Source organism: Pezoporus wallicus, unplaced genomic scaffold (assembly GCF_028554395.1).
Source record: "Pezoporus wallicus isolate ANWC-B61680 ecotype Strahan unplaced genomic scaffold, APGP_CSIRO_Pwel_v1 contig_6814, whole genome shotgun sequence".
Taxonomy (NCBI): domain Eukaryota; kingdom Metazoa; phylum Chordata; class Aves; order Psittaciformes; family Psittacidae; genus Pezoporus; species Pezoporus wallicus.
The window spans coordinates 2,612,234-2,629,412 of NW_026639755.1; the positions used below are offsets into that span (position 1 = coordinate 2,612,234).

At 47.8% G+C, this 17,179-nt stretch overlaps 1 protein-coding gene across 1 annotated transcript in view; it reads right to left on the bottom strand.

Moving 5' to 3' along the window:
- Positions 1–2,685: 2,685 nt before the first annotated feature.
- EPHA1 (EPH receptor A1) overlaps positions 2,686–17,179 on the bottom strand; it is a 32,894-nt gene continuing 18,400 nt past the window's right edge. The window contains exons 5-18 of the mRNA XM_057415996.1: positions 14,652–14,807; positions 13,369–13,701; positions 12,019–12,143; positions 11,756–11,915; positions 9,263–9,359; positions 8,433–8,488; positions 8,031–8,153; positions 7,742–7,927; positions 7,274–7,335; positions 6,700–6,909; positions 5,886–6,035; positions 5,028–5,221; positions 4,571–4,726; positions 2,686–3,705 (exon numbers count right to left, since the gene is read on the bottom strand). Coding sequence (XP_057271979.1) covers positions 3,627–3,705; positions 4,571–4,726; positions 5,028–5,221; positions 5,886–6,035; positions 6,700–6,909; positions 7,274–7,335; positions 7,742–7,927; positions 8,031–8,153; positions 8,433–8,488; positions 9,263–9,359; positions 11,756–11,915; positions 12,019–12,143; positions 13,369–13,701; positions 14,652–14,807 — 2,087 coding nt within the window. The 3' untranslated portion in view covers positions 2,686–3,626. The remainder of the gene's footprint in view (positions 3,706–4,570; positions 4,727–5,027; positions 5,222–5,885; positions 6,036–6,699; positions 6,910–7,273; positions 7,336–7,741; positions 7,928–8,030; positions 8,154–8,432; positions 8,489–9,262; positions 9,360–11,755; positions 11,916–12,018; positions 12,144–13,368; positions 13,702–14,651; positions 14,808–17,179) is intronic.

The following is a 17,179-nucleotide window of genomic DNA, read 5'->3' on the forward strand; positions in this document are numbered from 1 at the left end:
CTGTTATGGGATGTGTAGGGGCAGGATCCATGGCAGGAAAAGGGGGAGTGGTCAAGTTGAGGAAGCAGCAGGGAAAAATGGGGAAAAGGACCCAGAAAGGGCTGGCTGCACATACGCAGTGCAGTTGTCTGCCTCTGCCCTGTCTGTGCTGTATTACTAAACCTCTTTCTCTCCCCTGTGTGAAGGGACTCTCTTCAGTGCATGTGGAGATCTAAGTGCCAGCAACTGGAAATACCTGAGTGCATGCATGCTGTGTGGGTGTGTATATGCATGTATAAGCAGCAGCAAAAAGCAAGTCAGAGTAGCTGGTAAGTGAGTGAGTAGGGTAAGAGACTTGAGATCCCTGATTTGGCATGGCTGCGAGTCTGGCGAGATGCTGGAGAGACCGGTCTGAGCACCAGCTGCTTCAGGTCCCAGCAGGTCCAAGCCAGCTACTCTCAGGTCTGGAGGTCAGCTCCTGGTAAGCCTGGACCAACTACCAGAGAACAGTTTGCATCTGTTTGTGTGTGTGCACGTGAGGGGTCCGAGTGCCTACCACTGGAGTGGAGCTGCAGGCCTGGAGGACTTGTATGTCCTAGTGCTAGCAACTGAGGAGACCAGTGCAGGCTCCAGATTGAGGAGCCAGCTCCTCAATAGGCACTAGAGGGATCCATAGTGTATGTATGTATGTATTTCCGGCTAACAGGTTCATCCTGATCAGCCAGAGAAGGGAATAGGATCAGGCTGTTTGTGCTGTGCTTTCATGACTGCTGTGCTTTCTGCCTCAGGCCAGTCAGGGACAGGGTGCATGCATATATATATGCATGCACATATTATATACATGAATATTTTGTGTGCATGAGTGCCTATTGAGAATACATTCTCAGGCTTGCTACTGTCTGTACCTGAGGACATGGAACTGAGCAGCCTCCTCTCTATGAGGCCAGCTCATTCAGCAGCTCCTAATGGTAGAAGCTGGAAGGGACCTTCCTGCTCAGAGCAGGCTGTTCAGGAGTGTATCCCATCAGTTTTTTAATACCTCCAAGGAGAACTCCACCACCTCCCTGGGTAACCTCTTCCTGTGTTCAACAGCTCTCACAGTAAGTTGGTCGGGTTCTTTGTTGCCTTCAAATGGATGTCACTCTGTTTTGATGTGTTTCCACTGCTGCTCCTTTCACTGGATAACATGGGTGGACTCTGGCTCCCTCTTCTTCACTCCCTCCCATCAGGTGTTTATATACAGTTACATGAGCCACCTAAACTTTCTCATCTCATGGTTGAATACTCCCAGCTCTCTCAGCCTCACCTCATGTGTCAGGTGCTCTAATCCCTCCAAAATTATAGTGGCCTTTCACTGGGCTTGCTCCAGTAAGTCTATGTCCTTTGTACTGGGGAACCCAGACTTGGACAAAACACTCTGCATGTCTTGACTAACCTTGAATAGTGGTTAAAAATTGCCTCCCTCCAGCTACTGCATTTGCTAAGGCAGTCCAGATAATGTTTGCCTCCTTTGCTACAAGGCCATATTACTGGTTCAGATTTAACTTGCCGTTCACTATGACCTGCAAGTCCTTTGTTGCAAAGTTGCTTTCTAGCCAGTCAGTCTCCAGCATGTACTGGGGTGCATGGGGCTATTCCTTCCCAGTTGCAGGGCTCTGCATTTCCCATTGTTCAGCTTTATGAGTAACCTCTCTTGCCATTTCTCCCATCTGTTAAGGTCCCTCTGAATGGCAGCACATGCATCTAATCTATCAACCACTCCATATTCTATCATCTGCATGGATAGGCTAACACATACGCATGACACAGACTCATCATCTTGTGTCAGCCTCATTGGGGCTTATCTTCTAGCCTGGATATCTGCATGTAGCAACTTCATTCATTATCTGTACTTCATGTTAAAAACATCTGTTACTAGGACTGAACTTACAAGATTCACAGTAGGAGCTTATCTTGTCAGATGTATCTCTTACTGTAGTTGCAGTGACTTGAGTAGCTAAAGTCTGCGTACGCTATGGTTTCATGTGCGTACTCTGCTGCTTCTCATGTTGAATAGAAACTAGCCTTCTTGCTTTAAGTTGCAGTTCTTTAGATTTCTGCTTTTTAATTCTTCTGTCATTTCTGGTTAAGCAAGACCTTTCCAGGAGCAGGACTTCCAATTTATAGCCTTAAGAATTTGGAGCATTGTACAGTTATGGAAACACTGATAGCTATCTGCAGCAGTAGCAGCTGAATGGCTAGCACTCACCTTCACCAACTTAGACTTAGCTCAAGCACTGAAATCCAAATCTTGAGATGACTACTTTCCCTATGTAGGAGAAAGTTGTAGGAACATCAGTGAGAGATTCTCCACCCCCCTGCCCAGACAGTCTGTTCTGCAGGAGAATGAAGTACTACTCACTTGTATTTCATCAAACTACACCAGTAGCTTCTAATACTTCTCGTGGTTTCGGAATAAACACAGGAGCTGTAAAGAGATGGACTTGGCTAATGTACAGATACAGCTGTAACTGGATTTAGCCGCATATGGATCCTTCAGTCCTAATGCAACTGCACTGCCACATTGAACCTGCAGTTAAATGGACAAAGACCATTGGCTCAAACACCTGAACATGGATGTAAGGACCCTGCTGGAACTTTCAACATATATGGCAAAGTAAAGGCTTGAGTCATGTTTGAAATAAACCAAAAAACTCCAGCACAGCCTGCTCTGCCACAGGTTTATTTACAAAATATTATTTACAGTCTATAAGTGTCTTGAGCTCTGATAAATAATAACATTTCCTCCACAGAGAAGGAATAAGACAGACCACCTACACATCTTTCTGTTACAGATACCCTACCCAGCCAAACAAGTCTATTCCCTTTTAAAAAGGGGAAGAGAAGAATGGGTACCTAGAGGATTTTATGTCTGTGGCACAAGTAAAAGTATTAAGCAGGTCAAGGAGTTTGAAATCTCCCCCCTGAATTGTGCATGTGCGAAACAGCAACATGCTGAGGTTACGTGATCACACAAGTTAGAGCTGCTACTCCCAACTTCCCTTCAAAAGAAGGAAGTATACCAGGAGTTGGTGTTTAAGGCAAGAACAGTTGAATTAAAACATATAACCCTTACCGGCAGCCTTATGAAAGACTGAATGGTTTCTCCCTGTTGTAAAATAAGGAAGAGACAAGGCTGCTGAAGTGATAAGGGATGTATGCCAGGGAGTGAATAGGCCTAGTCTCTACACGTCTGGGGCCTTGTGCATGTTTCCTGATGTCCCAGTCCATCTGAACCCTCATTTCCAATCTTAAAACATTATCCACCCTTCCCTCACAACCTGCTTTGTATGTATCTTTGTTTCCATGTGATATGCCAAGAGTCTGAAACTCCAGTATGTGGACTACAGCACAGAATGGACTACATAAGACAGGGCTGAGGACAGTTTCTAAGACCAGTGCTCTGGAACGTACTGATGGCTGCTGTAGAGCTGAAGCGAGTGGAACAGAAATGAGAGAAGGTGGTGTTGCCTCAGGAGTTTTTCCAGTTCTGGTTGTTTTGCTTTGCTTGTCCCAGTCACTCATTTGGAAGCAATTACCATAGGAATGATTCCAAGTGATATCTGGTAGGAATGGGCATTTAGCAAGTTTAAGGGAGCAATGACTGATCACTCCTTAAAGCCTTGGATGCTACACAGGATCCTCTTCTGGTGGCCTGGAAGTGACACTCCCATCTGTTTCAAGTCCCTGAAGGAAATGGGAAAAGAGAAGAAAAATGAATTGCTGTTCTTCTTTGGGACTGGGATTGGGGGTAAGGGCAGAAACAACTACCAAGCATTAGTTCATAAAGCTTCCTTTCTCTCAGCACCTCCTACTACACTTACCTTTTCTCTAGAGGGAAGAAACTTCTAGATGTTCCTGCCCTTCAGTGGTCTGCCCAGCCAGTCAACTGTTTTCTCTCACCTTGTGACTAGGCATGTGTTCCCATTAAGCCAAGATTGTCTATGTTAGTTTGTGATACAGGCCTTGTCTCAACCCTTTAGCAGGTCTGTGCCTGCACATTTGTTTTATGTAACTCCCCTGGGCAGACCTGGCTTTGCACCCCCAACCCTACAACAGAACGCAGCTGTGCTGGTAAAGCATCTGGTGTGAGTCCTTCTAAGGAGCCCAGAAGGACTTTGCTCTGTGCCAGAACAGTGCCTGGCTGACTGGGGGAAGAGATATCACTAGCCCACCTGGACTGCAAAGCAAAATAATGATCTTACAAAGTTCTAGAAAGGTGGGGAAATGGTCAAGTTGGAGAACTGTCTGCCAGCTATTGTTTTCCCTTGTGGTTTGTGTCTGATGTGAGTTCAGATGAGCTCAGACCTCTAATAAGTCTTCTGCATGGACAGTTTGGGAATTACTCTCACAGTTTGGGCTGATCCCAATTCTCTGGACCAGCTTTTCCCTTTTGGGACAAAAAGTGAGTCCACTTCCATTTAAATATCTAGAGAAGGATGGAAAGAAGCCTTCCAAGTAAATATGAGTGCCTGTTCAGCTAGCACAGGGACAGACACAGCTATTTGTACCATAGTGTGAGATGCCCTGTGGGACTTCAGCCTGCCCTTACTCAGCAGTGAGCTCCAGAATGGACTCCATGGTGTCCAAGCCAGCAGTGCGGAAGTTGGAGATGTAGCGCTTCATACGTATGGATTCCAGCCACTCAGGGATGGATCGATAGGGAATCCCATCAGATCCACTGCAGCTGGGGAGCCGGAGTGTTACCCTAAAGACACAAACAATCCTCATTAGCCAGGCAACATCCTCAAATAGCCAGTACTAGCTAGGAGAGAGTAGCTAGAGGGCAAGTGCCCTCTGCCAGGGCTAGGCAAATCTATCTGCTCGCTGCACAGTGAGGTCAGATTGCCCAGGCCAATGGCCATGGCCTCTGTCACCGTGATGGAGGTGACTGCTATCTTCTGCACACAGAGCATTCAAGGTGTCTCTTGCCAGCCTGCATTGCTAGCACTACCTCTCCTCCTGCTGGAGATAGCTAACCTCTCCTTTTCCAGTGGTAGCCTGCTTACCTGGGATCAAAGTCTGCGACAGGCCGGAGGAGCTGGGGACTCGAGATGAAATGTTGCAGCTGTGCCCGGATTTCCTGGAAGTGAGGCCTCCTCATCCTGTTGTGTGACCAGCAGCTCTTCATGAGCTCGTAGAGGATAGATGGGCAGTCCACGGGTGGCGGGAGCCGATACCCGTCCTCTAAGCTTTTCATCACCTGCACACAAGACAGAGAAAGTCTGTCCAAGAGCAGAGAGTGTGAAAGAGGAGCCAGAGGCCTCTTTGAGGCTGGGAGCAGGCAGTTTTGCATAGAGCACAGTCAGGCAGGAGTTGAAGCAGATTACACGTGTATGAAGTAGGGTTTGGGCAGCACAGCAAAGGACCAGGACATCTAAAGGATGTCAAAAGTTGAATACTTTCAATCCTTTACTAGCTTAGCTCCCATTTGCCATCCACAGCCTGTGTTCACAAGAAGTGAGCACCAAATGATTATGGCACAGGCCCAGTGAGAAAAGAGGAACCAGATTTTGAGGAGTAATTTTAACAGCACGTGCTGAACCTAGAATGAGACGGGACATAATACTCCAGAGCCAGAGGAAGGAGAGAAATGAACCGACAGAGAACATCTCCAGACCAAAAGGCCACGGCTTATTTAACATGTCTTCATTTTGGCTCATTGCTGTTGACACCTGAACATGGTTCAGAGGTGCAAGCGCTCATCATCCTTGATTTGGTTGCACTGATTTTTAGCAGGGAGGGAGACATAGTAGTTCTGTGCTCGAAAGAATATCGAGACTGCAGGCTGAGGGAGATCTACAGAAGTTGGGCCTATGTGCCTTGTTTATTCCTTTAAATCAGGGCTTGTGCTCAGTGTCTGTTACCTCTTGATTGCTCATGTTCCCATATGGCTTGTCACCAAATGACAGCACCTCCCACATGACAATTCCAAAGCTCCAGACATCACTAGCTGAGGTGAAAATCCGATGAGCAATAGCCTCTGGAGCTGTCCATCGGATGGGAATCTTACCACCCTGTGAAAAAGCAGAGACATAGTGTATCCAGCGTGTGTGCTTGAGGTGTACTTCTCCAGTGTTTTCATGCAAGGAGCTTACAAAGTGGTTCAAAGCCTGTGCCCACCTCACTTGAAGCGACTTGTATGCATCCCTGGGGAAATTTCCAAACAGGAAGGAAACATTCTTGAAAAGTTTATGAGTTTAAGCTCTGTTTGAATGCTACACAAAATCACTGCTATGAGAGCGAGAGCCTGACACCGGCCACAGCTCTATCTTCAATGACACCAGCCATTAGAAACACTGGAACTGTTACTGAAAGAGACCTGTAGATGTCACTGCTCCAAACCCCTGGTCACAGCAGGGCTATCTTCAAAGTTAGATTTAGGTAACTGAGTCCAAAAAGTGAGACCTGTGATATTGCTTCTCATTTTAAAACTGCAATCTCTCTGAATCGCTTAGCAAACAGAATCTACATGGTCTCCAAGCAGAGTCATCTCCCTTGAATCATCCACACTGTGACTTGAGTTTTATTATGGGGTTTCCTTAGGGATTTTCCATCCAAATCTTCCCCCACCATCGTGTTTCCTATTGTGAAGATATTCTGCTATACTTACCTGGCAGAATCCCAGTGCCCCTGAAACTACAGCTCATTTACAAGACTGAGAGACTGGGTTTGCCTTACCTTGGTTTCATAGGTTCCCTCTGCATCGTTCTCTAATATTCGGGAGAGACCAAAGTCTGACACCTTGCATTGAAGACTGCGTGTCACCAGGATGTTGCGAGCAGCCAGATCCCGGTGCACGTAGTTGTGTTCAGAAAGGTAGGTCATCCCCGAGGCTATTCCCTGCAGCATGCTCACAAGCTGCACAGGGCTGAATTTCTCCTCATTCTCCTGCATGGAAGGAAAAGAGAGTCACTGGTCAAGGGACGTGAATCTGCTCGGTTTCTAGTTACTAGCCTTATCAACTTGCAGAAGTGGGCATTGCTGAACAAGCAAAAAGGCTGTAGCTCAAAGGACCCAACAAGTTCTCACTAAAGGACTGCTGGTGGTCTCCAGAGTCATCATTGGGCACCTGCACTTCCACTACCAAACCAGCACTCTGGACACTGAGGAGACTGTACAGCATCAAGCTGAGACTGGAAATGTTAGTGAGCAGAAAGTTAGTGGATGTTTGGCTCTTATTTCTAGTCTTCTTTTAAGATCCAGATCAAGTTCCAGCAGTATACACAAGCCTATTACAGATTGGAGTTCTCACCCGGAGGAAGGTATCCAGTGCTCCATTCTCCATATACTCAGTGATGATCATCATTGGCCTCCCTTGAGGAAGACAAGAAGATGTCAGCTTTTTTACAGTTCTCCTACTACCTATCAATGCTCTCCACATTGCCCCAGCACAGACAACCACATCCAACCCCAACCAACATCCCCGCTCCACTGGCACAGCTGGCTGACCCTTCCTTAGATGTCTCCGAAAGATCTTGAATTCCGCCTTGTGTCACACATAGAACCTTACAGCAACACAAACCCCAACTTCCCATCCATTCACCAACCCAAGAAGACCTCTCCTAACACTGCCTCATGACTGTTGGAAATCCATACCTCTCCTCCCTCCCTCAATTCCTGTCCTATCCCAGCACAGCCTCTTTGACAGCACCTTAATAAAGGCCCAAGAAGTGTGCCAGTTTCTGCTCTCATAGCAGAACTCTCCCACACACACTCTTACTTTTGGTGACAACTCCTTCCAGATGCACAATGTTTGGGTGATTGAACTGCCCCATAATTGTTGCTTCACGCAGGAAGTTCCACCACTGCGAGTCTGAATATGTCGACTTCAGGGTCTTGATGGCAACCACGATACGTTCTTTCCCTGGGAGCCGTAGGGACCCACGATAGACCTCCCCAAACTCCCCTGAGGACAGCCAGAGGCAAAAGGTCACAGATGAACTCAGGAACAGGCAGCAAAATAACAGTGTGGAAGTACTGAAAGATGGTGAGGGTGACAAGTAACTCACCCTCTCCAATGACATTCTCCATAGTGACACAAGAGACGTCCAGCTCCTTAGTGAATTCCAGCACCCCTCTGCTAGGGTCATCATATGGTTGCAGGTCTACATAGGGCTTCAACCAGACCTTCTCTATGGTAAAGGAAAACAAGAGAGCAAATTAATGTGTCAGCTCTTTGGACAAGCTTTGTAGGGCAAAGCTACAGAAGCAGAGGTGAATCTGGGGGATTCTGACAACGGCAGTAAGCAAATCTACAAATCTACATACACTGAAGGCTAGAGCTGTTACGGGAAGACAAAAATTACATCAGAAAATCCATGCCAGTGTCTGCTTTGAAACTACCATTTCTTTTTATTCCTTCCAACCTATTCCAGGCTTCTCCAAAGTTCTACCACCCCTTAGAAGCTCACCTCTGTCAAAGCCTGAAGTATTGTAATCTGGCCGTGCTTGTCTCCGACGAGCCTGCCTGGAACATAAGAAGCAGTCATGAAAGTAAAATGGTCAGCAGATAGCAAAGAGAAAAGTAAGACTTCCAGGCTGTCTACCCAAAGATTGGTCAAGGACAGAGTTCAGGGCAATGCAGACCAAAGTGGAACCAGACACTGCACCTACTTGGAAGAGTACAGCTAGCAAGAAAATGTGGTGCTTCATTTACATTTAGAAATGGAGCTTTGTTTCCACGCAGGCAGCTTTGCTCATCCTTCTTGCTTGCTGAATTACATTTCTATTTATTTTGTGTTTTCTGTACACATTCAGTTAAATAATTGACATTCTTAAAACAAAATGCTAGCAGCTTTACAGACATTTAGTGGTCCCAGGGAGAGGACCACAAAAGTAACGGTATATGGAATATGGTTTGAAATGACTGCATACATGCAGTGTGCACTTAATTGATGAGTAGCTATAGAAATGATTGTACCATCACAATATTTTTATTCATCTGTTATGATAACAGTATGATACTGCTGGATTATAACAAAACTAAGAAATCACATTTTCCTCTGTCCTCAGCAGCAAGCATTATTTTACAGACATACCAATCCCTCCAGTCCTGCTAATCCAGGTTCCTTACTGAGACTCACTCCATTTTGCAGCAGCACAGCGGTCTTACTCGTTCTTCTCCAAACTCTACCTATCCAATATCCTCTAAGAAACCAGAGCCTCCTTCCCTTTCTCCAGCTCACATAGCTCAGCTACTCCTACATCTAGGCCTTTTTCAATATCCAAAATCAACACTTACTTTCGCCGAAAGATGAGAAGTCCCAGAAGCAGCCCAATAAATAGCAGAACTCCAAAGACAATAGAGACTATGACTCCACCAGACAGAGCTCCTGTGTCTGCAGAAACAAAAAGAAAAGCCATATCATGTGAAAGGACAAGAACTATTTGCCTGGAATGCAACAACCAGCTTCTTCCAACCGACGGTATTAGGCAAGCTATGGCCATTTGTCTTCCAGGCAGCAGAGCCACCAAATCTGAGTCCTGTCATACTGCTGTTGATATGCATGGAGCACCTCCTGGTAGGTGTCTGGTTGACTCTTATCTATAGTCTTCTTCTAGTTGAGTAATTTACCCCTATGCCTGATTTTCTCATGACACTTTCAGAAACAACAGCTGTTCCTTCCTTCCCACTCCTCTCCTACTGCTCTTTCAGATCAGACCCTTCTTCCTGCTCAGTAACTGATCTAGACTATGGCACAGCAAAGACATGATTTTCCCCAGCATCTAACTTGACTCTGTTCTTGTTTATGAAACTAATTTCATCCTTCCTTTCCATTAATATCTGGTGTTGGTCCTTTGCTTTAATACCTTGACAGATGCCATCGCCTGCTTAGGACTTTTCAAACAAGCAAGTACCAACTTACAAACTTGCAGTCTAACATCATATTCATGCTTTCTCAAAACTAAGCCTCAGGTGGTTTCATTTTGTGACTGAATAGCATTAGATAGCATTCACATAATTACAGGTTGTCTTCTTTCATTTAGATTCTCAAGCTAAAGCCAGCCATTCCATACAGTATATTTGAATACAGCAGAAGAAATGCTAAATGACCTCTGTTGGTGAAGTATGTATTTTTAAACCTTATTTCCCATACCTTCAAACAATTAAAAACTATTTTAACAACTTAGAAATACATTCAAGAAAAGTGTTCACATCCATATGTAATGAGAATCTACATTTTGTAACCTTTTCCTGAAGACATTTAGGAAAACATCCAGAAGAAAGCAAATTCCTACAGAAACCGTTTCAGTAAGTGAGTTGATTTTAAAGCAACAAACAGCTTGTGTGACACAGACAGCTGTGTCTGGAAGTGTTTCCTAACATCCAGCCCTAGTGGTCAGCATCCATAAAGCCTACTTAACACTTGTTTTTCTTTCTCAGTTTGATGCTGACTCATCTGACTATTAAAAATCACCAGCTTAGTTAAGCAGAACTCTACAGGCAGAGGCAGTATTCTTTTTTGTTCAACTAAAAAAGGTTTGGCAGGTGAAATAATGTAATTTTTTAATAAAATGGACAAGTTTTTAGGTACACAGCACTTCTGCAGGAAACAGGAATTTAGATTAAACAAAAAGAAATGTCTCTCCCTGCAAATCGTGTTCCACTAAATCCCTGGATCATTCAAGCTAAACAATTCTAGTATTATAGAATCATAGAATAGCTAGGGTTGGAAAGTACCTTAAGATCATCTAGTTCCAACCCCCCTTAAGATCATCTAGTTCCAACCCCCTGCCATAGGCAGGGACACCTCACACTAAACCATGTCACCCAAAGCTTTGTCCAACCTGGCCTTGAACACCTCCAGGGATGGAGCATTCACAACCTCCCTGGGCAACCCATTCCAGTGCCTCACCACCCTAACAGGAAAGAACTTCCTCCTTATATCCAATATAAACTTCCCCTGTGTAAGTTTTAACCCATCACCCCTTGTCCTGTCACTACAGTCCCTAATGAAGAGTTCCTCCTCAGCATCCCTATAGGCCCCCTTCAGATACTGGAAGGCTGCTATGAGGTCCCCACGCAGCCTTCTCTTCTCCAGGCTGAACAGCCCCAACTTTCTCAGCCTGTCTCCATACAGGAGGTGCTCCAGTCCCGTGATCATCCTCGTGGCCCTTCTCTGGACTTCTTCCAACAGTTCCATGTTGTTTTTATGTTGAGGACACCAGAAATGCACACAATACTCCAGGGGAGGTCTCACGAGAGCAGAGTAGAGGGGCAGGATCACCTCCTTTTGATTATCAAAAAAGAACTGCCATGAAATGAGGAGTTGCATTCAGGGTCAGGACTACATAGAGTGGAAATGATGAAGCGGGGAAAAAAACAGGGTGAGGTCCTTTGAGTTCCCCTTTTCACTTTCACACAAAAGAGGAGGCATATGGTAATTGTTTTGCTAGCATGCAAACTTTGAAACATTAGGCAGAATCAGAATGTCTTTCAGGGACAGATGAAGAGCTGGGTAAGTGGTTTTCCAGAACAACACATAAACCTGAGACTGATCAGTTCCTGACAGCAAAGTACAACTGGATTCTGTGTGACAGCAAGGAAATGGGGTAGAAGTCTCCTTGTTCTGCATTACAAAGCAACAGGCATAGCCCTGGTGACAAGGAACTCAGGAGCGTGCCGTCTGTGTCTTACATCTAGCAGAACACAGACATCCGTGTACCATATGCATATACAATCTGATGGAGAACTGAGTTTCCTCCAGCTGAAACATCAGTGGCTGTCCTTTACCTGGTGGAAGGGTGCGGAATTCCTGCTCTGGGGAATAGGGCCCAGGCCCAAGGGGTGTGATGGATCTCACGCGCAGCAGGTAGGCTGTGTCTGGCTGCAGGTCTCTCAGAGTGACATTTGGCTCAAGAAGGTGCTTCACTGTGTAACGTGCCTCCTCTCCCTGCACAGATCAACCAGGGTAAAATAACAAATACCTGTTGGACAAAGAGGACACTTCCACCCCTTTGGGTGAAAGGGGAAAGGACAAATGAGGCAGGCCTCACCTTCTCAAAGAACATGACCTCATACTCTACTGAGGCCCGGCTGCGCTGCCGTGGGGCAAGCCAAGACACAGAAAGGCTACTGTCATCTCTCTGTGTCAGGATGAACTGGGATACTGTCACCGGAGCTGCAGGGGACAGAACAGAGAACATCAGGAAGAAATACAAACATAATGCAAACTCTCTCCACCATAACCTCTCTCTTTCCTTCTCTGGTCATACCATGCAACTGGAACTGACTTTCCTTGGCACTCCCACTCCCTCATCTTTCTTTTCTGTGGTGAAAGGGAAATGAGGTCTTTGGTTGTAATTAGTTGTTTTCCATTAATAATACTCTTCTATCCCAACACTGGAAACACAGCTTTAGCTCTCAAAACAAAATCAGCGTTCCAAGAAATTACATTTAATGCAGCCCTGCACAGAAAGCATTCAATTTGAAATAAAGATGTTAGGATATTCTGTTCTTACAGCAGCAGTCGCATATGTATCCTGTGTGATTTATCAATGCAGCTCAGTTTCATGAGGGTACAGTGAAATTCAGCGCTCAAAATCTTTCAGCTGACTGCAAATGCATGCTGGTCATGAATGAGAAGATAATCCTCAACAGTCTGCAAGGACTGAAGAGTCAAGCTGGGTTCTCTCCTTGTCCTTTGTCATCACCAGGTAGTGATGAGGTGAGCCAAAAGTAGCTCTACTTTCCTAGCTCAGAGTTGTGCTGCCCCCACATAGTGTCAGGAAGAAAAGTCCTATTTTGTCACCAAATCAGAATCTGGGGGAAGCACCAAAAGGTTTTTGAGCACTGGGATGTCCCTTTTCTAAAATCACCTTTCACAGCACTCTGGAAGTTATTCACAGGACAGCCAAAGTTGCCAGCTTGAAGCTAAACTACAGCAACATGTCATAACCTGCATGTTTCTAGCATCCTCGCTTCTCCATGCTTTCAAAGCTCTTATCTTTTCTTTTCAGGGTTACTGTTGTGTTTGGTTGGACTTTTTGCAGTATCTGGGTCATGGAAATATTTCATGCCAGAGTCCCTGTTCTTCCTGTCACACAGGTTGCAATACTTCTGCTGGACTATGCTAGTGTATGACAAGGAGGGCTTCATCCTCCTCACTTCTATTAAGTCCTTGGTGGATCTGTAGCCCTTGCTGGGTAATGATTACTGCTGTTTTGACTTGCAAGGGATATGACTGATGGATTTTACATGCCAGAGGCAGAGGTACCTTAGAGTCCTTATCATGCCATACCGACACATAGGGCAGAGAGAAGGAGAAGGTGGAGAAAGCTTAAACATTCACAGAGATTCCTCTTCCTTTTCCTGATGAGCAGGAAGAACTCTCTGCTTCTGCTAACCTGCATGTCCAACTGCGACCCAGACAGCTGGAGCAGTTCTCTGTGGAGCAGGTCCCATTCCTGAGACACCATTATGGGCTTCCACAGCAAATGTGTAGTTGGTGTAAGCTTCCAGGCCATCCACGTCCACAGCAGGTTTAGTGAGACCAGAAGCACTGGGGGAGAACACCACCCCAGCCTCGCATGGCTCACATGAGAGGAAATGGCACCGCTGACAGAAGACTGTGTAAGTCACGTCCTTTCGCCCACCATGGTCACTGGGTGGCTGCCACCACAGACTCAGCTGCGTGCCAATAAGGGAGAAGCTGACATTGCGGGGAGCTGAGGGGGGGCCTACAAGAAGCATGAAAGAAAGTATTAGATCCAGTTGCTAACACCAAAACTACCGTGGCAGCTTCCCATCTGCTGATGCATTTTGAATGGAGCCCTCTGTCCCCCCCCCAGTCTCTCCCTCTCTGATGTCTCATCTCCATTTCCCAATGTTTTGTTTTCTCCCATCTCCTTGTTCATAGAATCACAGAATGATTTGGGTTGGAAGGGACCTTTAAAGGTCATTTAGTCCAACTCCCCTGCCATGGGCAGGGACATCTTCCACTAGATCAGCTTGCTGAAAGCCCCATCCAACCTGACATTAGAACACTTACAAACACAGGGTATCCACAGCAACCTGCTCCAGTGTCTCATCACCTGCACTGTAAAATGTTTCTTCTGTATGTCCCATCTAAATCTACTCTCTTTCCATTTAAAATCATCGCCCCTTGTCCCATCACTACGAGCCCTGGTAAAAAGCCTTTCTCTGCCTTCCTTATAAACCCCCTTTAAGTACTTAAAGGCCGCAATAAGATCTCCCTGAAGCCACCTCTTCTCCAGCCTTGAACAAGCCCAGTTCTCTCAGCCTTTTTTCATTAGGAGAGGTGTTCCAGTCTCTGACCATTTTTGTGCCCCTTACGGACTCACTTTACCAGGTCCATATCTCTTTTGTACTAGGGACACCAGAGCTGGACGTAGTACTCCAGGTGGGGTGTCATGAGAGCAGAGGGCAAGAATCACCTCCCTTGACCTGTTGGCCATGCATTTCTTCATACAGCCCAGGTTACAACTGGCTTTCTGGATGCAAGTGCGCATGGCCAGCTCATGTCCAGTTTTTCCCACCACTATCCCTATGCTCTTATCTGTGTGGCTGCTCTCAATAATTTCATCCCCCAATCTGTATAGATATATATAGATAGATAGATATAGCCATAGATACATTATAGATAATGTTCTTTCTATCTGTGACTCACGGGTGCAAGCAATATTCTGGCCTTCTGAAGGTGCTCGGTAGAAGCCTGCATTGCAGGAACAAGATGTAGCCCCTGCCTCATCGGACAAGCTGTTGGGGGGGCACTTCAGGCAGCGTTTAGCCTCCAGGGAGTGACGGTAGAATCCTCGCTGGCAGGCTGTGAAGAGAAACAAGTAATCGTAAGATCAACAATAAACCAACATCAACAGGAAACCACCCGCAGGCTTTGTTCAGCGTCTTGAGCACTCATTCATCTGCTTGCTCTTCGTCTGTTTTCTTAGCTCACAGAAGTCAGTACATTGGAATGGATCCCCTGGAGGTCACCTTAGCCTAATCAGAGCAGAGGGGAGATGCAACCTCAGGGTAGGAGCAATGTTACGACAGGACTCATAGACTGAAGAAGGGAGATGTCATTCATCACAGATGCTGCATGAAAACAGAAGCTGGTCCACCCAGACTGGTCCCAACATGGCCCTTCAAGCCTTCCACACTATAAATAAGATCCTCCAAGTCCTTGCACTCCTCAAAGTCCTCTGCTTGCTGACATCACACAGGATACCCAGGAAAGAGGGAGTGGAACTGCACAGGTGACACGTGGGCACGGGAACAAACCTAGGAGGTAACCGGCCGGAGCAGGTCACAGCACCCGAGCCCGTGTCTGCAGCACTAAACTGAAGGGGAGCAGGAGGCGCAGGCGGCACCGTTGGACCCAGCTGCATGCACGACCCACCCGGCAGCACGGCGGCAGGCTCTGGGGGCGCTGGGAAGGACGGGAGGCAGCGACCGCGGCCAACAGGCACAGGCCAGCCTCGAACCGGCGTCGTGGGAGCCACGGAGAGCCCCGGTGCCCCAAGAGGGAGCGGCCCCGGCCGCCGCCAGACCGCAGGAGGCGTTGCGGCGACGGCGCCCGGCGCCTCGGCTCCCCCGCCGCGGTAACCGGGACCCACGCAGCCGCGGCTCCGGCGGCGGCCGGCAGGTGGCTGCACAGCACCGGCGAGGCAGCAGCAGCCGCCGGGCCAGTGCCCGTCCCGCCCCGGAGGCGGTGCGGAGCCTCCCCCGGAGCGCCCGGTGAGCCCGGGGGTGGGAGCCGCAACCGGCAGCGGGGCGGGGGCTGTAGGGCGCGGCTGTCGTCGCTGCCAGTCTCCGCTCCCTGGAGGCGTTGGGCTGCCCTCGGCTCCCCCGGGAGCGCAGCCAGCAGCCCCTCAGCCCCCGGCACCTGGTTTGGGCGGCTCTTGGGCACCCGCTTTAGACACGCTGGGAAAAACAGGCCTGGGAAAGGGCTCTGCCCGCCAGGCATCGGAGGGCAGAGAGGGCTGGGGCCCTCCCTTTGCTCCTTCTTTGTGCCCGGGCTCAGCGGGACACTGCCAGCAGGCACCAGACTTGAGCACCACGGAGCTTGCCCCAGCTGCCACCCTGCAGAGCCCGTCAGGGAGCCACAGCACAGGCCACAGGGGCACAGCTTCATGTTAAATCGGTACGTTAGGTACTTGAGGAAGTAGATCACAGAGCGCAGGGTTTATCAGTAGCAAAGTCTGCAACACTGAAATAGATGTAGGCAGGCAAGCACAGTTTTTCTGGGATCATGGGGTGGCTGAGCCATTATGTACCCAGCAGCGCTTTGTATGGCTGGGAGTTCAGGGAGAGTTTGAATGAACTGGTCAAGAACCTCAGCCTTTGACGGCTGTTGCCTCTAACAAAGGTCAGGGTCTCTTCCTGTTTGAGGCAAGGGTTCAGCTTTCCTGATTTGTGTTCCTACTTAAGGCAAACCTCAGAACCAGAAGAAACTGCGAGGAGGTCTCCTCCATCCTGTCCCCCTTTACATGTTTGAAGAAGTCCTTCTGATAACAAAGTAGAAGCTGTGACCTCAGACTTCATCCTGACCTGGGCTGTTCCCAGTCCTTTGCACAATGCCTGATCTTTTCTGCCTGAGGACAAAGTAGAAGCTGTGACCTCAGTCCTTATCCTGACCTGAATTGTTCCCAGTCCCTTGCACAATGACTGGTCTTTTCCACTGAGGGTGGGGACCCCAGGGTAACCCCCACGGGCAACCTTCATTCACCCTCTCCTTTGATCCTCCAATAAGACACTGCTTGGGACATGAAGTAACCTCTCCTTACCGCTGTTAACTTCTCCCCTCTTCCCTTCCTCTCCTGGGAGACCGCCCTAGCCCCTACAAAAGAGGCTCCTGGCTGCAGCTGTACCTGGGCGGAGTGGGACGAAAGCGCAGATGTAGAGTGAACCTGAGCTGTGATAGCAGTCAGGGCTTGTCTAGACATGACAGCTTCCCTGCCCCTTCCCAGGGGAGTGCTCTCAGGAGGGCGGGGAGAGCTCTGTAGCACCTAAGTGGAAAAACTGGCTGGGCTGTGCGAGGCGAGGGGATTGCGGGAGGAGGGCAGGATCTTGTGCTTCAACCTTCACCGGCTTCCCAAGCGAAACAAGCAGCAAGCAGTGGGGATTCATGGAAGCACCAGATCCTTGGAGTGGAGCAAAGGCAGAAAAAAGCAGAGACAGGGCATCCGCTGACCTTGA